We start from the raw sequence: 22477 nt of genomic DNA on the forward strand, positions 1-22477 counted from the left end.
CCATTGAAGGCGCTGGTAAAAGAACACAACTTTCTAGAAATCCTGAGATTGCTGCTCTTCTTCCAACTTAAGGAACCTCCCCCAACTCTCTCGAGACACCAACGACTTGTTTGGTTGAAAATGAGTCCTCTACGAAATTGGAAATCCATTCTAGCTCTGCCAGATCATCGCACTGTTACATAAAGAACAAAAACCCATCTCAGCAAACATATCATCATCCATGAAAATATATTCCCAAAACATAAAACCCTCTCATTTGGTGATTTATTAGCAATTAGATATAAAATGCACTCAAGCCCATGAACTATTCTTTGTCCAATTCGTGCCCAACCTATGAACATGGTTCACAATGTGTAACAGACCTTAAACAGAAGAAACCCATTCCAAATTCCTCAAAAAGAGAACTGAATTGACAAGTTGGAATAAACCTTAAACATAAAAAAACCCATTCCAAATTTTTCAAGAAGAGGATTCTACTGAAAAGTTGAAATGCACATTAAACAGAAGAAAGTTAAAACCCATTCCAGATTCCTCAAGAAAAGGATTGGATTGAAATACACTTTAAACAGAATAAACCCAGTCCAAATTTTTCAAGAAGAGTTTTGAGAGGAAAAACAAATGGCAAGGCTAACATCATGCATTACCCAGAGTTAAACTGAATACTATATGCAGAAATGAAGTTAGTAATTCGTACTTACCAAAACACAGAGATGACCATTATTGTTTGCATCAGTTTTCAGAACATTGTACCCTTTGAAGCTCTTTCCGTCCATAGAGGAATTGCCGCTGACAGTCCCCGCAAAGGTTATGGTGGAGGAATCTGCTGCTACTGCAGCTGCACCTGCCATCCATGCACACCCGCTCTCACATCTTTCATTATTAAATGCGCCACATCCATAAAGAAATACAAGAAAAGACCTCCGTTGGAACTTCCTAGAGCTGCATAGTGTCATCATGCACATCGAATGTCATATTTCTCATTTTAATATTCTAAATAAAAATTATATATTTTAATAATAAAAATAAAATAGTGTTAATAATAAATAAAATCAGATATTGATACACTAAAGTTTGCAGCCTGTTGTTGTACAGGTTGTCTAAGCGATGCGACAACGCTCAAACCAGGAATTGTCACCCTGATCCCTCCGTTTAAGCCGTCTCTTTAGGCTAACGCGGGGTAGACCCTATGGGATAAAGGAGGACCAACTGGGAACCAACTGGGTGGGAGACAGAGCGAAAACAAGCACTTGAGTGATTAAAACTTGATTAGATTTTGCTATGCTTCGTACCAGTGCCTTATGGAATTAATGATTAAATAATTGTTTATCAACTACTGTAAAAATATGAAATTTGTAATTCCAAGATTAACAATCATTTACCATCAAATAACTCAACCAATGCAAGATATTCAATAAATGCACAATGTTTTAGCAATGTTCCAGCAATTAAACTTCAAAACATCAAACGCTTTAAATGACCATAAAATTTAAATGCTGACGAGTTCACACAATGATTCACCACTTTTTAATAATTAATCTTTAAATAAACCTTTAAGCGTATTTAACTATAGAGAAGTGGAACATAAATACCACAAAAGATAAAAATGAATTTTCAATTTTTTAGTTAATTTTTTTCAAAAAAAAATAATTTTTATAAAAATTAAAAGTTTAAAATAAAACAAAACTAAAGTCTATAAATCCAAACTATAGGACAGAACTCTAAATAAGAGCCTAAGGACTAACTTTTTATGCTTTTTGGGATTTTTTATTTTTTATATTTTTGATATTATTTATTAAACAAAATAAATCTAATTCTAATATTAAAACTATAGAATTAAAAGTAAAAAAGTTCTAACTCTAAAGCTATATAACCAAATGAAAATTTATTAAAACTAAATCCTAACTAAAACTTAGTTCTAAATATAAATCAAATAAAATCTAACCTATCCTAAAACTAAGCCACCATACGCATAAATGAAAATCAAAACAGGCCTATTTGAAACCTAGCCGTATGACACACGAAAAGAATTAATCACTTTTTGTTTGTCGTTTGTTGCGCAGGTTCAAAGAATGGTTGGCGTGAGGCACAGAGGAGGCCGGGATAGCGTGGAGAGGTGAAGGCTTGATGGCAAGAGGGAACCACGCTTGAGGGAGGGACTGCGGGTGAATCGAGGGCGGAAAGGAAAGGCTACGAGCAGGATATGCGTGGCTGCGGCAGAAGGGAGACCAACGTGCAGGTATAATAGCGGATGAAGGTATGAGGGAGCTGCGTGGGGAGCACGATGGGCGAAATACGTAGCAGGTAAGGGATAAGGCGTAAGGAGAAGGTGTTGCAGGCTAGGGAGCTGGAGTGAGGATGTGAAGAATGGTTGCGTGGGAGTGGCAACAATGAAAGATGGACGCAAAAGCTTGGACGGCGGCGAAAGAGGGAGAACGTTGCAGCATAAGGAGCGCAGCTGCGTGAGAGGCAGGGTTTCTATGCGTGTAAGGAAATAACCCAAAATTTAACCTCCAGAAAACAGAAAACATAGAGGCAAAATATGTAAGGAAATAACCCAAAATTTAACTAAATAATTCCAGTATTCACAAACTAACGACTCTAAGCAACCAGATTTGTCGATAATCCACAAAAATATTTTCAGAATTTTAGATTTACTATGAGATGCTTCCGAAAACTCTTCATGAATTCACAAGAGAAATTTAAATGATAAACCCGAGATCAAAACTGGCTAGGCTCTTCAAAAAAGTGTTTCTCACGAGTTGGCTAGTTCAGCCGAGAACTTCCTCAAACACCCATTGATCTTGGAAATCTAGATTTTCATGCACAGCTTACTTCAACCATCAACAAAGAGAGAGAAAACAATACTATAATCCAAATCTAACGGAGATACCTGTCATCATATTCAGAAATTATATCACCATTCAAACCCTAGTGACTAAACAAGATACTTGTGTTTAAAATCACTCTTCATCAAGTTATTATCAATGGTTGAAATTAAAATCATGCACAGAAATAAAACATCTTACAGCATTTCCAGAAAAGTAACACCAGCAAGATTTCAACCCAAAAGTCTTTCTTTATTGCATATGAAAAATGACTACAAGAGAGCTTTCTTTAGCACAAGACTCACAGATCGAATGATCTCAAATGACCCCTGACACCCTATTTAAAGGAAAATTTCCCAACGACTAGTTCGAGTGATCCATGTCAAAATGATCTCCATTGTCGATGAGGATCAAAATCTCTTTTAATCTCATCCGTCGAAATTTTAAATGCATTTTAATATATTAAAAAATTAAAATTTTACATTTATTTCCTCAAAACTTTAACTTATTATTATTTTATTTTATTTTTTAAATTTTTATTTATTTATTTTTTAATTTATTAAAAAAAATCATTTTTTTATTATTTTTATTGGACCCTCGAACTTAGCCTTTGGAAAAATCACCTAGAACCTAGGACTTATGGGGGGATAAAACATTTCCTAACCCTCAAGGCACTTTACATCATGACTTTTACAATTTTACATCTCAAGGGGGAAAACCCATTTGACATAGACCCTCATAGACCACCCAATTCTGCGACACAAATATAATCTAGCAAATCAAGCAATTTGTAATATTACTTTTACATAGACTCGACCTAGCACACTAGGAATCCCCTAAGATTCTAATGACAAAGTCCATTCCAACTTTGGGGTTAGGCTGAAGGAAAACTCTATCAACCATGGGTCGGTGAGACAAAAAACCTTCCGGAACGTAGATTATCACTAGCAGATTAGGTTTACCTAGGCAAAGACATACATGACATAGATCTGCTAAGATTATTTACAAATTTACACATGCAGACTGGGTTTACAAAATAATATGATTAGGCTGATGATGATAGTTGAATGGCACAGGCATTTCGATCAAGCGCTATCCCTTTTGCGAACGAAGGGGGTGTACTGCTATGCGTAGTTGACACGCAGTGGTCAACACCGCCCACTTGATTCTCTAACACGATTTTAAATCTCAACTTTCAACGCTGGAGGCTTATTTGCTTCATGATTATCTGCGCATCCAGCAGAGAAGCTACGGTTATGAAGTGCATGAGCTCTGCCATCCACAGTTATGTACAATCCTAGAACAATGCCAAACACAGTTATGTACAATCCTGGAACAATGCCGAAATGAGAATTGGTTAGCACCAATGCCGAAATGAGAACTGGTTGGCACCTTACCAATTTTGTTCAGATTAACATATGTTGTTGGAAGCTTCAAGTGCTTGTGTACATATACTGCATCAGTGGGGTCCACAAGTGGCGCGCTCTAGCTTGACAAGGTCCACTTTAACCCTAACCTAGCTATTCTGATCCTACCAGTGAGGAGACTAACTATAGAGTTGACTATTGATTGAAAGGGTAGGGAATTTTAACAAGCCACTGAATCTCAAGCTACTGACTCTGGCTGATAGGGAACGTCTCCGGAACAATCTTTCGATCCAGAAGGGATGCTACTAGCTATGTTTTCTATGTAACTGATACCGGGTCAACCATTAAGAGAGACGATTAGCAATGCTGCAAGATGCCCACATCTCCAAGGTAGCAGGGCATTTCGGAGTACACAAGACATTGATTCATCTACAGGTCATCTATTCTTTGGGCCTACTGCTGGTCCTTCCCCGTTCTTTCGCTATGCTCAGGTATAACCTTCCCAAGGGTTTATGCTTATCTCCCTCCTTCGTTAGATAACACAAAGCTTCACTTTATGAGAGAATGAGCCTTTCCCCTTCATTACTACTCCCCTTCATCCTTAAAGTGCAGATAGCAGGTGACTTCAAGGAGTGGTCAATAGAGAGAGGGTTCTTAGCAGGTGAGGTAGAAACCTATAAAATAGCCATTTTAGTGCCTTGTTTCGCCTGAAGATGGAAATGGAGAATGATTTCAGTTGTTTCTTCAAACGATCTGCATGGCTAACATATAAATTAAAGGCCCCACAGAACCGGATTCGAAAAGGTAACAAGTTTCTCCATTGAGGTGTCTTTGTTGTGTCATAGTGCATACATTTCCTGATTTGAGTCTGTTGGTCTTGCTCTCTCTTTTGGTTTCCTTGGCTCATCTTGGCAGGTTTCTTTGCAAGGAAGTAGGTTTTGGTAGCTCATCTTGGAAGGTTTCTTTGCAAGGAAGTAGGATTCTGCAAAGAATTCTGAATCTGAAGATAGCACATAAGAACCAAGTTCTAAAATACAGAAGAACCAAGTTCCGAATTACAAAAGGTTAAGAGTAGGTGACTTGAATATTGAAGGAGCCTGACCAGGTGTTGCCAGGTGTAAAACAAGAAGACCAGGTAGACCAGGTGTTGCCAGGTGTAAAACAAGAAGACCAGATTGCCCTAAGATTCACAAGGCGGTGGAAAGTTAAAATTCACAAGGCGTAAATTGAAGTAGATGCCATGAAAAATGATCAATAATATGATTTGATATATTCTCAATCTTCAACTAACGTTGACATTAGTTTGATGCTTTTGAAAATGCCATGAAAATGCAAAAATGCGAAGGTTAACAAATCAAAATAGCATATGATTTTGACCTCCGGCCTCGGGAAGAGGCCAAATAAGACTATGAAATAAAAAACTATACATATTTAACCACAACGCGAAATAATAACTAGCTTAAACAGCTAAAAATTAATGTCAACAACCCCTTTTCGATTACTATAGTCCCATGTCATTGCCAGATGGCAGGGACTAATAAAAGAAGTTAGTGCACTACATATATTAAAAGGAATTACAAACTATTCTACATGCATACTTTATTTTAAAAGTGGTTTTACAAGTGTCATATACCTTGAGCCTAACTTAATGATCAATATATTTGAAATGGAACTTAATGGATAACCTTCCATGCTAGAAGTAATCTAACAAGCCATGGACACTCAACGAAAATGTTACCAATTCGTAACAAAGATCTCATTTAAATATTTACCATTAAGGCAAATTATTCATGCTCATCCTTTCTTGGTCCTAAAATGACAAGGAAGCCACGTGGGCATACTTTATCCTATGAATCATTGTTACAAAAATCCTTATAGCTTCTTCTTCACCTACATTTACTCCTATAATTAGGATCATATACACATTACTATGTATTGAAGAGAAGAAACTAATAGTAGTTGGATTTTTTGTTCACTTACCTTCAAGGTAACATGTATTTCATCTCCTATAATTCTTCTTTATATACTAGTAAAATCTCTTAACCATATCATTGTTTTTTGTTTATGCATTGTTCAAAGGACACCTTTACATCCTTTCACTTGGCATCTTTCTCGGATTTTCTTATGAAAAAAAGTACATTTTTCCATCATGACTTGATCAATTTCTTAGCATAGTGGGAACTCACCATAAATAGTTTGTAACATCTTATTGTGTGCATTTATGATGAAATATCTATGATCCTTTAGCATAGTGGGAACTCGTCATAAATAATCTATAACATCCTCCTATGTGCATTAATGATGAAATATCTACCATCCTTAATGAATCAATATCATATTCTCCCATCTCATAAATATGAAATTCCTCATTTACAGATAAGGACTTGTTGACAATGTTGGATATTCGTTAACCAAGGGGGTCTCCTCGATGTGAAGTCCCAATTATACCTCACACCGATCAGAGTAGGAGACCCATCTAGAGTATTGGCCCAGCTACCATAACTCTAAGGTTTGTCTTGTCTGCAATGAATCACATAAGCAAGTATGCACATAACCTTTGGAATCAACAAGTAAGTTTACACTATTAAAAACCAATTGCAATGTGTAAACGAAGACTCTCACGAGAGGGAAATAAAAGTGGTCCTTTAGAAGGAAAGTAATAGTGCCATCCTAAGAGAGATGCACAAGAGAAAGAAAAGATTTGTTAGTTATCTAGCGAAGTAATTCACATAGACACAACGAATAGTAAAGAAAATACAACACACATTCAACAACATAAGTACCAACCGCACTAAAATAGTTCAATTTCCTTAGTACATGTGAACAAAACATATACCACAAACATACAAAGAATAGTCTTACTAGATTCAGGATACATGCATGAAAATGTGTTAGCTTAGCAAGCTTCTAATTGTGAGTGAAAAATCCAAGTAAACAGTAATAATGGCGAACCTCTAGCTTCAATAGTGGAACATTAAGTCACTTCTTGCTTCTCCGAAGAATGATATTCTCTCCTATGCCAAGCTAGAGAAGCCAAGGATAGCTATCCAAAGGCTAAGCCTCCAAAGGTCCTTTGCCTGAGTTATGGGGGTGTATTTATAACAAGGGAAATGACCTTTCATATCCCCATGAATCTTCAGCGTCCCTCGTGACTCTTAGACTTCTAATGTGACCTTTGAACTTCTATATGACTTTGGACTTTTCTAAAGATACTTTTGTCCATATATGACTCTTGGACTTCCACACATTACACTTTGTCGTTTCCTTTTGATAATTACATCATTATATCCACATATAATGTGGTAAGTGTGTGGTCAATTTAATGTACTTAATTTGCAAGCATAAATTATTGACCGAAGTTGGTAAACTTATGAAGTGCAGTGCACTATATATGCTAAAAGCCTTTCCTTTAGTTTGTAAGATGATGGTTATGTTTGTTTTGCGAATTCCGTTGTTATTTAGATTTCTATTAGATTAGAGTTAGATTTGTACAAATTAATAAGTGGAAGTTAAGCTACTGTTAGATTAATCTACCAGGTCATATCCATGTTGAATATCATCCTAAAATATCATATATTAATCATCCTAAAATTATGAACCTACCTAAACACATTGTTGCTATAAAACAGAGTATTGAAGTTCTAATTATTCTAACAATCCTTCAAAAGCTTGTCTTCAAAATATATACAAATTCTGATTCTAAAGAGCATGAAAGTAATCTTCTAATTGCTAACTACAGAATAGACACAAGTTCTAACTCTACAAGCATAAAAACACTGACTATAATTAAGCGAAAAATGTTGAAGAATTAAACCATTAAACGAATGTAAGCATAATGAAAGAACAAAATAACGAAACAATAAACAAAATAACTGAGTTATAGCGAAATAATGAAAACAACGAAGTAAGGAAACTAAACTAGAATGCAATGATAATGCGATGATAGAAAGCGGTTAAATGAAAACAACATAAAGCAATGAATTGAAACAAACTAAAAACTTGACTGTGTGTAGGGGCCCTCCGCATCCAATAGGTGTAAATCACACTCACATACGCATCAAATCACAAAAAGGTAACTTCAATTCAATACGAGAACAAAGGTCTATTTCACAATTCTTAAGCAGTTAACTATTACTTCCTCCCTCCCATTTACAGAGGACACATACTTATATATAAAATGCGTGCTCAACAGTTTGAGACTTCTACGGCTACAGGCATGTTAATCAATCCTTATTCAAATTTGAAACTAAACAGAAAAAGCATTATCTTGTCGATTTTCTATTTGGAAAGAAAATCAAAGAAACGTGATGTATTCAGACTTCTACTACTATGTGTTTGACCAATTCCTTTGACTGCGCCATTGTGTGATTCCTTCAGTGAATTGACTTCAGTGAATAGGAAGAGATCCATGAGGGGATCGTTACTCAATTTCCCATGCGCTTATTTGCTTCATTGGCGCACCAGAACCCAACAAACCATGGAGGTAGTTGTAGATTTATAAAATCATTGCAGAATCATGTTAATTTCGTAGCTAGTGCAATCCTTAATATAACAATAAGGCGCATTAATGAATATGAAAATAAGACATGTAAGAGTTTTTACCTCATCAAAATCTATGATTTACTGCTTTTATTGAGTTGATAGTGATTATGAAAAAGACAAAAATGGAGGAAAAAGGGTGTCAAAACAAAACAATTATGGAACTCTACATTCCCCCAAATTGAAGATATTGCATGTCCTCACACAAAATGCAAAATTGATATCTTTATTGAACTATTGCATTTGCTTGGACACTTCTGCCAATACATCTAACTTCATCCTTTTCACTTTCTTTCTAGTCATTGCCATCCTTGGTTTCCTCATGAGGATATTGTATTTCAAGTTTATAACCTGTCTCTATAAAGCCTTGTTTTTCTTCTTCAATTTCTTGTTCTTATTAAACCACAGACTTAGATGTAAGAGGAAGTTGTCACTCTTAGCTATTTGGATTTCATTTTGTGCTTTCAAGGCTTCATTTTCATTTTTAATGTACCTATGATCGGATTTAAACAAGAAAGCAACAAATTACAGAGATTTCCATTAATACAGAGATGCAACAGAAATAATACTTCATTTCATTAATGTAAAATACTGAAATATGTTTACAAATAGAAATGGAAATAAACTAGCTCGGGCGATGGTAGCTTATCTTTGAGAAGGATGTGTCAGCTAAATGCCTCTGAACTGTGTTACAATGAAGCTCGAAGGCCTATTTATTGTTAAGAAACAATGTAAAACCCTAAACATCAAAAAACATAACCCTAAGAGATGAAGTGCCAAACTATGGGCCCCGTTTAGGTAAATTGGTACATCATCTTCCCGGGGTTGTAACTTTGGCATACGATATCCATTTCACAAGCACAATACCTCGTTAGAAAGATTTATCCGAGGACTACAACTTTTGAGTGAGAAACATTGGTCCATGATCGTTATTGCTCCTAGTTTTCCCAAACAACATCGGTTAGGGCCTCAAAATGGCTTTGGAAGTTCAGGACCCGAAAAACTGCCAGAAATAGTAAATTGTGCTACAATTAAGAAAACTGAAAAACTAAAGGAGACAGTTGTGGGGGTCCAAATGGGATAGGTGGGTGGCCACCAACATCCACCTAGATCATTCCTCCCCCCTTAAGAAGCAATGGTCCCCATTGTGTTGAGTGCTTCCATGAAATAGGGAAATTTCTATTGAACTTGGTCCCTGGTGAGCTGTTCTGCAATCTCTAATGTGTCCAGTAATGGTGGGAAGCATGGTCAAGGGTATTCCACATTGAAGACTCAGTGCAAGACAAGGAATGGTCTGAGCTGCCGATGGGCTTTTGTAAGGCGTTATTTTTGCAGATGCAACCAGAATTGGTGGTCCACCTTAAACTTGTGTGGTACTTGGTGTTGATCATTTCGCTGTCTATACTTAGCATTTTCCATACTACAGTGGTGATATATCAACCCGTTGGCTAGAGATGCTCCGGGAGTCGGCTCGAATGAATGTTTGACCTGACAGTGCAACAATACCCCTATGGGTGACGAGAAGATGTCCCTGTATTCCTTCATGACCATATCCCCCTACTTCTATTGCGTGGAGGAGCCCTTCCCGGGGGCCATGGATGTGGCTAGAATCTTCCCCTTACTTTGAGAGCGAACCAGAAAGAAAATGAATTTCCTAGTCTGGGAGATGATCTTACTGCATTTCTTAGCAGAGATCAAAAAGGTGACAGTAGGTGGGGCTACCTCTGGTATCCTGTATAATGTATTGCCCAAAGAAATAATAACGACACGAGGCCTTGACTCATACACAGAATGTCGCTTCCACAAGTATGGTTGGCCTAATAATACATCACAAACATCAAGAGGGGCAACATCACACAATACCTCATCTGTGAAGGGCTTGATGTTGTAGAGAAGGCAACACTACTGGCGACTTATAGATCTCATCCTTGGTGAAGCCACCCGGCGCTGTACGGCTACGAGTGTGGTGTGATTAGTAGGCCCAGCCGCTTTACGAATTCTGCTGAAATGAGATTCTTTTCGCTGCCACTGTCGATAATGAATTGTAGCGGCGGACCCTTCATGCACATTTGTGAGTAGAAAAGACGCTCCCCCTCCTCTAGATCTTCGAGCTCATTCTTTTGGATCTTGGCTTTGGAAATAGTGACACTGGGCTCCGCATCAATGATCTGCTTCCCTTTGTCATTCCTCTTGTCGGTTTATCACTCAGGGTCGAAACATGCATCTGATTCTAAAGCCTTCAACTCGGCCACCAACCACTACTTGGTTCAACACTCACTTGTGTTATGAGTGGGGTTCTTATGGAACTCACACCACTTTCCTGTGTCCTTCTTTGACTTCGTGGTGTTGTTATTTTCTTGTGGCTTCAACGGGTTGTCTTGGGTCACACCATCTTGGCTTTGTCCTTAGTTCTGCGGTTTGGGGAAGCCTTTCCCTTGCTTCGGATTTGCAGATCCGAAGTCTCACTTCTTCTGTGTAAACTTCTGTTAGATCTTGACAGGGTATCGGTACATCATGCCGAGCGAGGAGATGCCCAGAAACTCCATCTCGTCCTAGATGTACCTATGTAGGCAGTGGTGGTATTTGAGTACCAAATGTCGCTCAGAATCCTTGATACCCAACTTTGTGCAAAGGGTATGGAAAATATTGGTAAACTCTGACACGCCTTGGTCCCTCCCTTGCTGCAATGTGGTCCACGTTATGTATTTATCATCATAGCTTCCGACAGGGTAGTATTTCTCCTTGATGGCATCCCGAAATGAATTCCAAGTGGGTGCGGCTGAAAACAATGAGTTCGTACTTTCATCCTTCTGCTCGCAGTAGGTTTCCCACCAGTTCTTGAAGTGGGAGGCTGCTTTGAGAAGTGCCAAAGTGATCTTTTGCTCGCTGGAAAAATCATGAACAGAAAAATACCCTTCTAGCAGATTTATCCATTTATTTACGACATCTGCATCTATCTAACCCTAGAATATGGAGATTTCAAAGTTAACTTGTACCTTAAAGGGTGTGGTGTTTCCAAAGTAGCTACTAGATGTGTTGCCCCTAGGTAGCAGCGAAAGGATCTGGGCAAAGTTGTCCATCATCGCGTTTATTTGTCACTCGAGAGATTCTTCGAGCAAGATTTTGATAGGATCTCCTGACTCCTCGTCTTTCTTGTCTTCCGCCAAGGGAGGCCGTCAGGATTTGCAAAACTGGTCTTGCAAAAGTTGGACCAGTTCAAGCCCTAACTCCTTATATTCCAACCTCGTTGGGGACATGCAAAGAAAAACAAAGAAATAGCAGACCGCTCTAATACCCCTGATCCGGATTTAAACAAGAACGCAACAAATTACAGAGATAACCATAAATACAGAGATGCAACAAAAATAATACTTCACTTCATTAATGTAAAATATTGAAATATGCTTATAAACAAAAATGGAAATAAACTAGCTCGGGCGATGGTAGTTTATCTCTAAGAAGATATGTGGCACCTACAGGCCTCTGAATTGTGTTACAATGAGGCTTGAAGGCTTATTTATTGTTGAGAAACAATGGAAAACCTTCAACATCCAAAAACCTAACCTTGGGAGATAAAGCACCAAACTATGGGCCTCGTTTAGGTAAATTGGTACATCAACTTCTCGGGGTCATAACATTGGCATACGATCTTCGTTTGACGTACACAATACCTCGTTAGAAAGATCTATCTGAAGACTACAACTTTTGAGTGAGCAACATTGGTAGATGATCAATGTTCCTCCCGGTTTTCCCAAAAAACGTCGTTTAGGGCCTCAAAACATATCCAAAAGTTCAGAACCCGAAAAACTACCAAAAATAGTAAATTGTGCTAGAATCAAGGAAACTAAAAAACTAAAAGAGACAGTTGTGGGGGTCCAAGTGGGATATGTGGGTGGCCATCAACATCCACCTGAATCAACCTGTTTAATGTATCCAATTCGAAGATTTCCTATTTCAATATATTGACTACTGGAGGTTCTTGTGGTTCATTAAACTGAACTTCTTCTTCCTCTTGAATTGGAATTGATGTTCTTGTTGTGTCCCTTTCCTCCAGGGATTCAATATAATCATAGGTCTCTTGCTATACCAGATCAATTTTTGGCGTTCTTCGTCTTGGACTCTGAGGAAGCGAGGTGACACTTGGTGATGAAGCTCTTGGAGGAGTTCCTGAATCTTCTTCTTCTGCCTCTGAGTTTTTTTCTATTTATATATTGATAAGATTTGTGCTCTTCGAGGGTAATTCTTTTGCTTAGTTAAGTCTAGTACTCCTTAATCCTATGACAGGGGTCTTTTGATTTTTCTTCCTTTCTGTTTTAGGCTTCTCTGCTTGCGGTGAAATCTGTCTCTTTACTCGTTTTCTTTCTTATAACATTTCTTTTGTTTATTTTATATAAAACTTCCGCAAGAGGAATGTCATCCTCTGACAGTTTCTGCGACTGCTATGGTTCTTGTTCCTGTGTCCTATCAAATTTTCTTTTCCTTCCCCTCTTAGGTCTGCTTCTATTTGGCTACCCATGAGTTTCTTCCTGAAAGTGATTTCTTACTAAAAGGCTTTCCCAATTATCACCTATGTTTTGGAGATGAGATTCAACAAGTATTTTTACTAGACCATGGTGATACATTGTATTATCTATAAATTGAATTCTCCTCTGAACATTCCCTGGCATCTTTCTAAGACTATTCAACAAGAAATATGGAAGATTTATCTCATTTTCTTCAAGAAAATTCATTAGCAGTTGAATATGATAGAAAAAAATCCATCCAAACCTTCCTTCGCATGTAACAAATTTTTGGATTATTAGAAGTAGGTTCCTCCACTTACTTTTAAATGTCGTGCTTGGGATGCCCTTTTTGAAAATGGTGGTGTCTATGCTTGGTTTCTTCAGGAAAACCTTCCAATCTTCTTTTTCAATACCTCTATTCTTGTACCATTTCTGTCCAATCCGCGACAATCCGTGGCTTCATCTATAAATGACCCTGTCACTGTGAATTTAATGTCTCCTAACTCCGCTTCGACTCCATCAAAAGCCCTGGCGATTCTTTATGGAAGGCCATCGAATTTCTCTACAAATTCTAGCCACTGCAATTTTTGCAATAATTCTTTTGATTTTGGATACCCCTCCAAAAATTTCTTCCCTGTCGACTCTATTTTGACTATCACTCCCATGGCCGAGAAGCTTCGTTTCAAAAACTGTTTTGTTTGACAGGGTAGGATGGCTTGGTATGGTTTTTAGAGTGGAAAGGTCGAGAGTGTGAGTGATGGAATAATGAGAGCGTAGGTAGTGAGGGTATAAGAGAATGAGGTAGAATCTAACCGTTAAGATCATTCATGTTTATGTTTTGGACAGCCAATTCAATGGATCGGAATGAGTTATGATGACGGGGAGAGAATGGTGAATTATGCATGATTTGACATGACACGATAAACTATTTGCAATAATGATTTTGATTTTTTTTCGGTGGTACTATGTCTTATAATTCATATATGTAATTTTTTGATACCTATTATTAAATTAAAGAAGTGCATACCTTTGAATTATTTTCTTGCTAACCTTTGGTTGCCTTTTATGAGGTCTTCGGATACTTTGGAGTGGAGGGAGTCAATCATTCCTTCAATTGTATGATCAGAAGTGTCTGTCTAATTGGCTACAGAATGTCATTAGAACTGCAGGAAGGCCCTCTCCTATACTCCAATTGCAATAACCTGGGTGGGCCCAATCTTGCAAATCAACGATTGTAGGTGTCGAAGGGAGATACCAAAGGCGACCGCTAGAAACTATTGTCCTTTGCACTGTACGTTGGCCTTTCACTGTGAATTTGCTATATCACTTCCAGACATCCGTTATGCAGGAAGTCCGACATACGAGACCTTTGATCACCAATAAGCCGATATGTCATGCCTTGGACCCGCCAATGGCCAATTTGCAATATTGGCGATCGGTTGATCGCAGATTTCACTGTCTTCCCCTGCTACTTTTTCAAAAAAGCCTCAATTGTGATTTGCGATGAGCCTGAACCTTAGTCATTTTCTCTTTGTTTTATGGTTTTCAAAGGGTCCCTTCAATCTACTCTAAATTCTGATCTATGAGTCCATTTTTGGACTTCCATATACTGTTGAAAAGTTTGTTCTAAGAACTATGCAATGGAGTGTTGTGTGTGGAGCATGATTGTTCAGAGGTCTTTGTTTCAGTCGGATGTATACCCCAGGAAGTTTTGTACACCCCTCCACGCGGGGGGGTGCGGGGGGGGACTTGTCTCCCCCGCCAAAAATAAATGTAAAATTGTCTTGGAAAAGTATAGTAATTTCTAGTCAATCTGGGTCGTTCATTAGGTGGATGATCTGACGGTAGAACTTATGTTTAGTTTAGGGTTTTTTTTCCCTAGAAGGCAACCCCTCTCTTTGTATGAGGGCATTGTATTTGAGGCTGTGTGATAGATGTGTATTCTGTGAGCGAGAAACAGAGAGTTGAGACTGTGAGAGAAAACAGAGGATATTACAGCGGATTTGCTGTACGTTGTATCTCTTCATTTTGCTGGATAATAGAAAGGAAGGACTGGCTGTTCGGGGTGGACGTAGCCCAAACTGGGTGAACCACGTATATCTGTGTCTCTCTTGTTTTTTGCATTTTCTGTGTTTATATTTCTGCAATATTTTATGTGTTTCATTGCTCCGTAATATACAATTTTCTAACATGGAGAGGGTCTGATTAAGCTTTGAAAACTTATGTGACTTGGGAAATGGCTTCAAACCTCACTGTTTTTTTGCACTTTGGGAAACTGATAACTCATAATGCTATGAGTGAGAACAACAAACATTGTTGGCAACAATGCAGTGTCAGCAGCAACACAAATGTAGATTGGTTCAGCTACAGGCGTGGCAAGCGAATCAGAGTATGTGCAATAGCTTGGTAGACAGTGACAATGTGTTGCAAATGTCAAACACCAACAGCATTGTCCAACTACAAAGGAGAGATGTTGGAGTGCAAAGAACACCTTCCTCGCTAAGAGGGAGTGTTAGTTTTTGTTGTTTTGGTAGCATCGAACAAGTATTCTAGTCTCGATTTATGTCTAAGAGGTGAAAGGACATGAGATCTCCAAAACCCATAAAAGGTTTCACAAGATAAGCTTGCAAAATGACTTCATTAAATTAATTAGCCATCATTTAAAAATTTCCTAAGTCTAACTTAGGAAAATAAGTTAATTAAAGGGAATTAATTAAAGAGGTCAACTTATGCTCTAGCGACTTCTAGAAAATGGCATGGATCAAATCATGGTAGTTGAAGGTCCAATGGGAGATTATAAGAACAAGTCGATGGGATGGAGAGAGATACAAAGAGGGGAGTGATTTTCCTTGGCATATTGAGCTATCTAGTTGCCATGATTCAGCAAGGAAGAGAGTTCAAGCCAGAGGAGAGCATCAGTGATTAAGGGAGCAGTAAAGGAGATTTCCAGCGAGTTTCCCAACAATTTTCCAGTGCTAGAGAGGCAGATTGGGAGGCCAAAATTATTCTACAAATAGGTTGAATAGCTAGTGCAAGTAGCTAGAAACCCTATTGTGAGTTGTCAGAGAGAGGTCGTTTCAATTGTCGGAGGCTGGAAAGATCATCCAAAAGGCAAAGCAAATTTTTCCAGAGGCAAAGCGAGGCAAGATGGCTCACCAAGAGACAGCTAGCAAGCCATATGAATTTCCCAGGTCAGACAGTGTGAATTCCATGCAAACCGAGTTGCTAATGAGAGGGTTCGAGCAGGCCAGAGGGAGGCCAGATTAATTGCAGAAAGGAGAAAAAATCTCCTAGATATTTTCCAAAGGATAGCCCTTTGGGCATTCAATTGTAATAATTTCCAAATTGTTGCATAATAAAATAAACCTTCATTTGTTGCATCGATTTTCCCTTCAGGGTTTTTTTTGGGGACATTATATCAAAAATTATTGTGTCGATCTTTATTGTGTATGTGCATCTATTTCTCAATCCCTAATTTTATTTTTCCGTGACGTATTTTTTGGTGAAAATTGCAATTGTGAATTATTAGTTAATTAGGTGAATAATATCCAATAAATGCAATCAAAGAATTTTCACATAAAGTGCCACATTAAATTCTAACCTATCCTACTAGCCTCCCAAGTCCATCAAACCAAAACTATGACAGCGATCCAAGCCAACTATATGCTCCTAAAGATGGAGTAGCACAAGGCCTAAAATAGGGGGTGAAAGAAAATGATATCATATGAACCAAAGGTCCCCAATACCATACATGTTTGTTGTGCAATCATCGAGAAATGTTGAAACAAGGCCTATTGGGAGGTAGTGCCCTCAATGCACATTGTTTCTAACTAACAGAACCCAAAGTACATGCATTATTAGATGCATTTGGATCAAAAAGACTGCAAGCCCTACTTAAGTGCACTATCTAAATAGGTTTAAAGAGAATCTGCCTTAGAACAGGATAAATGGAGATCCTGAAATATTAATAAATGGCCCTTGGTTTGATGATTAAGCACAAAATTGGTGATATTGTCCCCAACATGATTCAATACCCCCAAAGTTGTGTTGCGGCTCATGGACTGCCTCACCCATGCCGGCAGGCCATTTCAAGCATATGGGACCAGATGCAAGTCCTCGTTAACTTATATTGAATATGTAGTTCGAATAGGGTAAATGAAGAAAGATAGTAAACATTCAGTTATACATTGACCAAGAAAGGTTCATAACTAACTGGAAAACTGAAACCAAACACACAAATAAACACACAGGATTTACGTGGTAAAACCTTGACAGGGTGTCAAGGAAACATCCACGGGACAAGGGATTGGAATCTCTATTAATTCAACAATGATTCTCCACAATTACATTTCTCGGGCATTCACTAGTTTTATACAAGCCTCCTCCTTTACATAACTGTTATTTCAGTATAAAACTAACTAGTTACATTTTTACCCAAATTTACATAATTCGTTGTCAAACTTCCAACAAACTCCACCTTGACAACAATTTTCTTAATCCCTTGCCCATGCCCATTCATCATCTTTTCTGCAAGCCAAGAGAAGCTAAACACCATCACAGCTTCTCTACTGTAACTGGCTTTGTGAATATGTCTGTACAATTCTCTCGCGTATGGACATTTTGAAGCGCTACTTTTCCGCCATCAATCACATGTCTCGGGAAATGATACCTTACATCAATGTGATTGGTTCTGCTGTGATAAGCAGGATTTGTAGCCAAGTGAATAGCACTTTGACTGTCACAAAGTACATTCACTTTCTCCTGTGTCCTTCCAATCTCATCGAGGAGACCCTTTAACCAGATTTCTTCTTTACTGGCATGTGAAGCAGCTATATATTTTGCCTCAGTAGTGGACAACGCAATTGTTTCTTGAAGCTTTCACATCCAACTAATTGCTCCACCTACTAGAGTAAAGACATAACCTGTAGTAGATATACTTTTGTCCAAATCATCTGCATAGTCAGCATCTACATATCCACAGACTGATCCTTCACTACCATTAAAGACGATGCAATGGTCACTTGTGCCTCTTAGATATCGAAGCACCCATTTCACTGCTTGCCAATGTTCTTTACCTGGATTTTCCATGAACCTACTGACAACTCCAACTGCATGTGAAATGTCAGGTCTTGTAGATACCATCGCATACATTAAGTTGCCTACAGCATTTGCATATGGTACATGAGACATATATTGTTTTTCTTCATCAGTTCTAGGACTCAAAACCGAAGAAAGCTTAAAATGGGAAGCTAGTGGAACATTAACAGGTTTCACATTGTTCATAGAGAACTTTTCAAGTACTTTCTCCACATACTTCTACTGTGATAACCAAAGCTTACCATTTTTCCTGTCTCTGTGTATCTCCATGCCCAAGATATGTTTTGTTGCTCCAAGATCCTTCATATCAAACGTCCTAGAGAGCTGAGCCTTTAACCTGTTGATCTCTTCCATGCTTTTGCTTGCAATAAGCATATCGTCAACATACAAAGCTAAGATAATGAATATGCCATTGAAAATTTTAAAGTATACACAATGATCATACTCACTTCTTATAAAGTTCTGCCTCAACATGAAGGAATCAAACTTCTTGTACCATTGTCTAGGAGACTGCCTCAAACCATACAATGATTTACTGAGCTTGCAAACTAATCTTCTGCTACGACCTTGTACAAAACCTTCTAGTTGTTCCATATATATCTCTTCATTCAAATCACCATGTAGAAATGTTGTTTTAACATCTAACTGTTCTAACTCAAGATTAAGTAACGCAGTTAGTGCCAACACAGTACGAATAGAAACAAGTTTTACAACTAGAGAAAAAATCTCATGAAAGTCTATACCTTCAACCTGAGAATACCCTTTTGCTACCAGTCTCGCCTTATACCTTTCGATACTTCCATCAACTTTCCGTTTCAGTTTGAAGACCCACTTGCATCCAACAACACTTCTCCCTTCAGGAAGCTCTACAAGATCCCAGGTATTGTTCTTTGACTAAGGAATCCATTTCTTCTTCCATAGCCGTTTTCCATTTTTCGCTATCTGTATCATCTATAGCTTCCTGGTAACAAGAAGGTTCACCATCTTCAGTAATCAAAGCAAAAGATGAAGTAGAATCTTCATACCTCTTGGGAGTTTTTCTTTCCCTTGTAGACCTTCTTAGAGCGACTGGTTGCTGAATTGGTTCAGAAACTTGATCTGGTTCAGAAGCTTCAACGACTTCCTTTGTGTCTTCAACACCTTTTTCTCCATAAGTCTCTCCTTCCTCTTGACTATCACCGAAAGGTCTAGCCTCCAACTGAACTCGTTGATTTGGCAATACCTATTCCTGTTCAATTCTTTCAACATTTGATTTTAAAATAGAAGATTCATCAAATGTTACATTTCTACTAATGACTATCTTCCGCAATGTAGGATCCCACAACATGTATCCTTTCACTGCATAGTCATACCCAACAAAGACATAACATTTCAATTTTGGAACTAATTTTGAATGCTGATTTTTAGGAATGAGAGAATAAGCATCACAGCGAAATATCCTCAAATGTGAATAATCACAAGACTGACCTGTCCAAACTTCTTCAGAAATTTTACAATTAATTGCTATTGAAGGTGATCTGTTAACTAAATAACAAGCAGTAGATACTGCTTTTGCCCACAACTCCTTTTGCAAGTTAGCATTGTTGATCATGCTTCTGGCTCTTTCCATAAGAGTCTGATTCATACACTCAACAACACCATTTTGTTGAGGAGTATAAACAATAGTTTTGTGTCTAATAATTCCCTCATCCTTACAGTATTGTTCAAATTCAATTGAAGTGACTCACCACCATTGTCAGTTCTTAAACATTTAATAGATTTGTCTGTTCTTTTCTCTACCATTGCTTTAAATTGTTTAAAGACATTGAATACATCAGCTTTCTTTTTTAGCATAAAGACCCAAAATTTACGGGAGAAATCATCAATAAAAGTTAAAAAAATATAGAGCACCTCCATATGACACAACAAGGGATGGTCCCCACAGATCAGAATGAATATAGTCTAAAATATCTTTACCATTATGATTTCCAACTTTAAATCTCTGTTTACGTTGTTTTCCATACACACAATGTTTACATAAATCTAACTTCAAGGATTTCAGTCTTCAGATCGGGAAGAGATTTACGTTTCATCAGTATCTGAAGACCTTTCTCGCTCATATGACCTAATTGCTGATGCCATAGACGAGTACCTGCTTCTTCCTTTTCTGACGCAATCGCTGCTTCACTGAGCTAAGTACTTCCTTTTAACCTATAAAGATTTCCGACCTTTTCTGCTTTCATAACCACTAGGGCTCCTTTAAAGACTTTCAAGACGCCATCCTGACCTGTAAACTTATAACCATCTGAATCCAACACTCCCAAAGAAATCAAATTTTTCTTCAAATTAGGTACATGTATAAAACTAGTTAATGTTCTAACTGTGTTATCATACATCTTAATCCTGATATTCCCCATCCCAACAGTCTGACATGACACATTATTACCCATAAACACAAAACTAGCATTTACATTTTCATACGAAGTAAACCAATTTCTATGTGGGCACATGTGATGAGAAGCACCAGATTCTAACAGCGAGCTTTCTAAACCTTGAGAGACATTACATTCAGATGAAGTTTCATTTATCATACATAATTCTTCAACAGATAAAACTTCGTATGTCAGACCTGAATCGACCTGATTCGCTTCCTTCTTCGGGTTATCAGATTCTTTTCGTTTCCAACAATCTTTCTTCAAGTGTCCAATTTTATTGCAATGCCAACATTTTGCCTTACACTTCTTTCCCTTCGATTTAGATCTGGAAGACCCCCTTGGTTTGTCTCCTCTTTCCTTTAAGCGTCCTCTTGCTACCATGTTTTCTGATGCAGCTATTTTAGTATTGGATTTCCTTCATACTTCTTCAGACAAGAGAGCACCCACGACTGATTCAAACTTCAAAGAATCAGCAGTGCTTAAGCTAATTGAAGTTACGAAGTGATCCCATGATTCGGGCAGAGAACATAGCAAGGTTAATCCTGATATTCCCCATCCCAACAATCTGACATGACACATTATTACCCATAAACACAGAACTACCGTTTACATTTTCATATGAAGTAAACCAATTTCTATGTGGGCACATGTGATGAGAAGCACCAGAGTCTAATAGCCAGCTTTCTAAACCCTGAGAGACATTACATTCAGGTGAAGTTTCATCTATCATACATAATTCTTCAACAGATAAAACTTCGTCTATCATACCTGAATCGACCTAATTCGCTTCCTTCGTCGGTTTATCGGATTCTTTTCGTTTCCAACAGTCTTTCTTCAAGCGTCCAATTTTATTGCAGTGCCAACATTTTGTCTTACACTTCTTTCCCTTCGATTTAGATCTGGAAGACCCCCTTTGTTTGTCTCCTCTTTCCTTTAAGCGTCCTCTTGCTACTATGGTTTCTGATGCAGCTGTTTCTTCAGACGAGAGCACCCACGACTGATTCAAACTTCAAAGAATCAGCAATGCTTAAGCTGATTGAAGTTACGAAGTGATCCCATGATTCGGGCAGAGAACATAGCAAGGTTATGACTTTATCTTCTCCCTGAATTTTAACTTCCATATCTGTTAATTGACATATAAGTGTATTAAAAACATTCAAATGTTCTACAACTTTTGAACCTTCTTTCATTCGAAGACTGTACAACTGTCTTTTCAGATAAATTATGTTGGTTAATGACTTTGTCATATAGATTTTTTCCAGTTTTTCCCACAATCTTGAAGCTGTAGTCTCTTCAACAATATTGAAGAGAACTTCATCCACTAGGCATAACCGGATGGTACTGAGAGCTCGGTCATCCAAGTCCTCCTAGTCTGAAGTAGTCATGGTTGCAGGTTTCTTAGTTGCCCCATACAATGCCTTGTGCAACCCTTGTTGCACAAGCAGATCCCTAACCTTCAGTTTCCAAAGAGCAAAATTTCTCTTTCCAGTGAATTTCTCCACCTCGAATTTCGCATTCAACATTTTCGCCATTTTGTTCTTCTCCTAGAGTTCCAGTGTTTTCAGAAAGGGTTCATATTTCCTTATTTCTCCAATAAAGTTTTTTTCTTCAACTAGGGTTTATATTTCCTTTCAAAAAAAATCTTTTGGTGAACCAATTCAACAAATTTTTATTTCAAATCTTTTGTTTTCTTTTTCATCAATTTAATGGAAGAAACCCTTGGATTTATTTTT

At 37.9% G+C, this 22477-nt stretch overlaps 1 protein-coding gene across 2 annotated transcripts in view; it reads right to left on the minus strand.

Annotated features, from left to right (window-relative positions):
• LOC149212695 (uncharacterized) overlaps positions 1-22477 on the minus strand; it is a 132000-nt gene that overhangs the window by 23242 nt on the left and 86281 nt on the right. For both annotated transcript variants that reach the window (XM_089391892.1, XM_089391891.1), the window contains exons 2-3: positions 699-939; positions 2-172 (exon numbers count right to left, since the gene is read on the minus strand). In XM_089391892.1, the coding sequence (XP_089248018.1) occupies positions 68-172; positions 699-939 (346 nt within the window). In that variant the 3' untranslated portion in view covers positions 2-67. The remainder of the gene's footprint in view (position 1; positions 173-698; positions 940-22477) is intronic.

This window comes from Pinus tabuliformis, chromosome 1_1 (assembly GCF_031772625.1).
Source record: "Pinus tabuliformis cultivar Carrire ecotype Pingquan chromosome 1_1, CPIR1, whole genome shotgun sequence".
In the NCBI taxonomy this organism is placed as follows: domain Eukaryota; kingdom Viridiplantae; phylum Streptophyta; class Pinopsida; order Pinales; family Pinaceae; genus Pinus; species Pinus tabuliformis.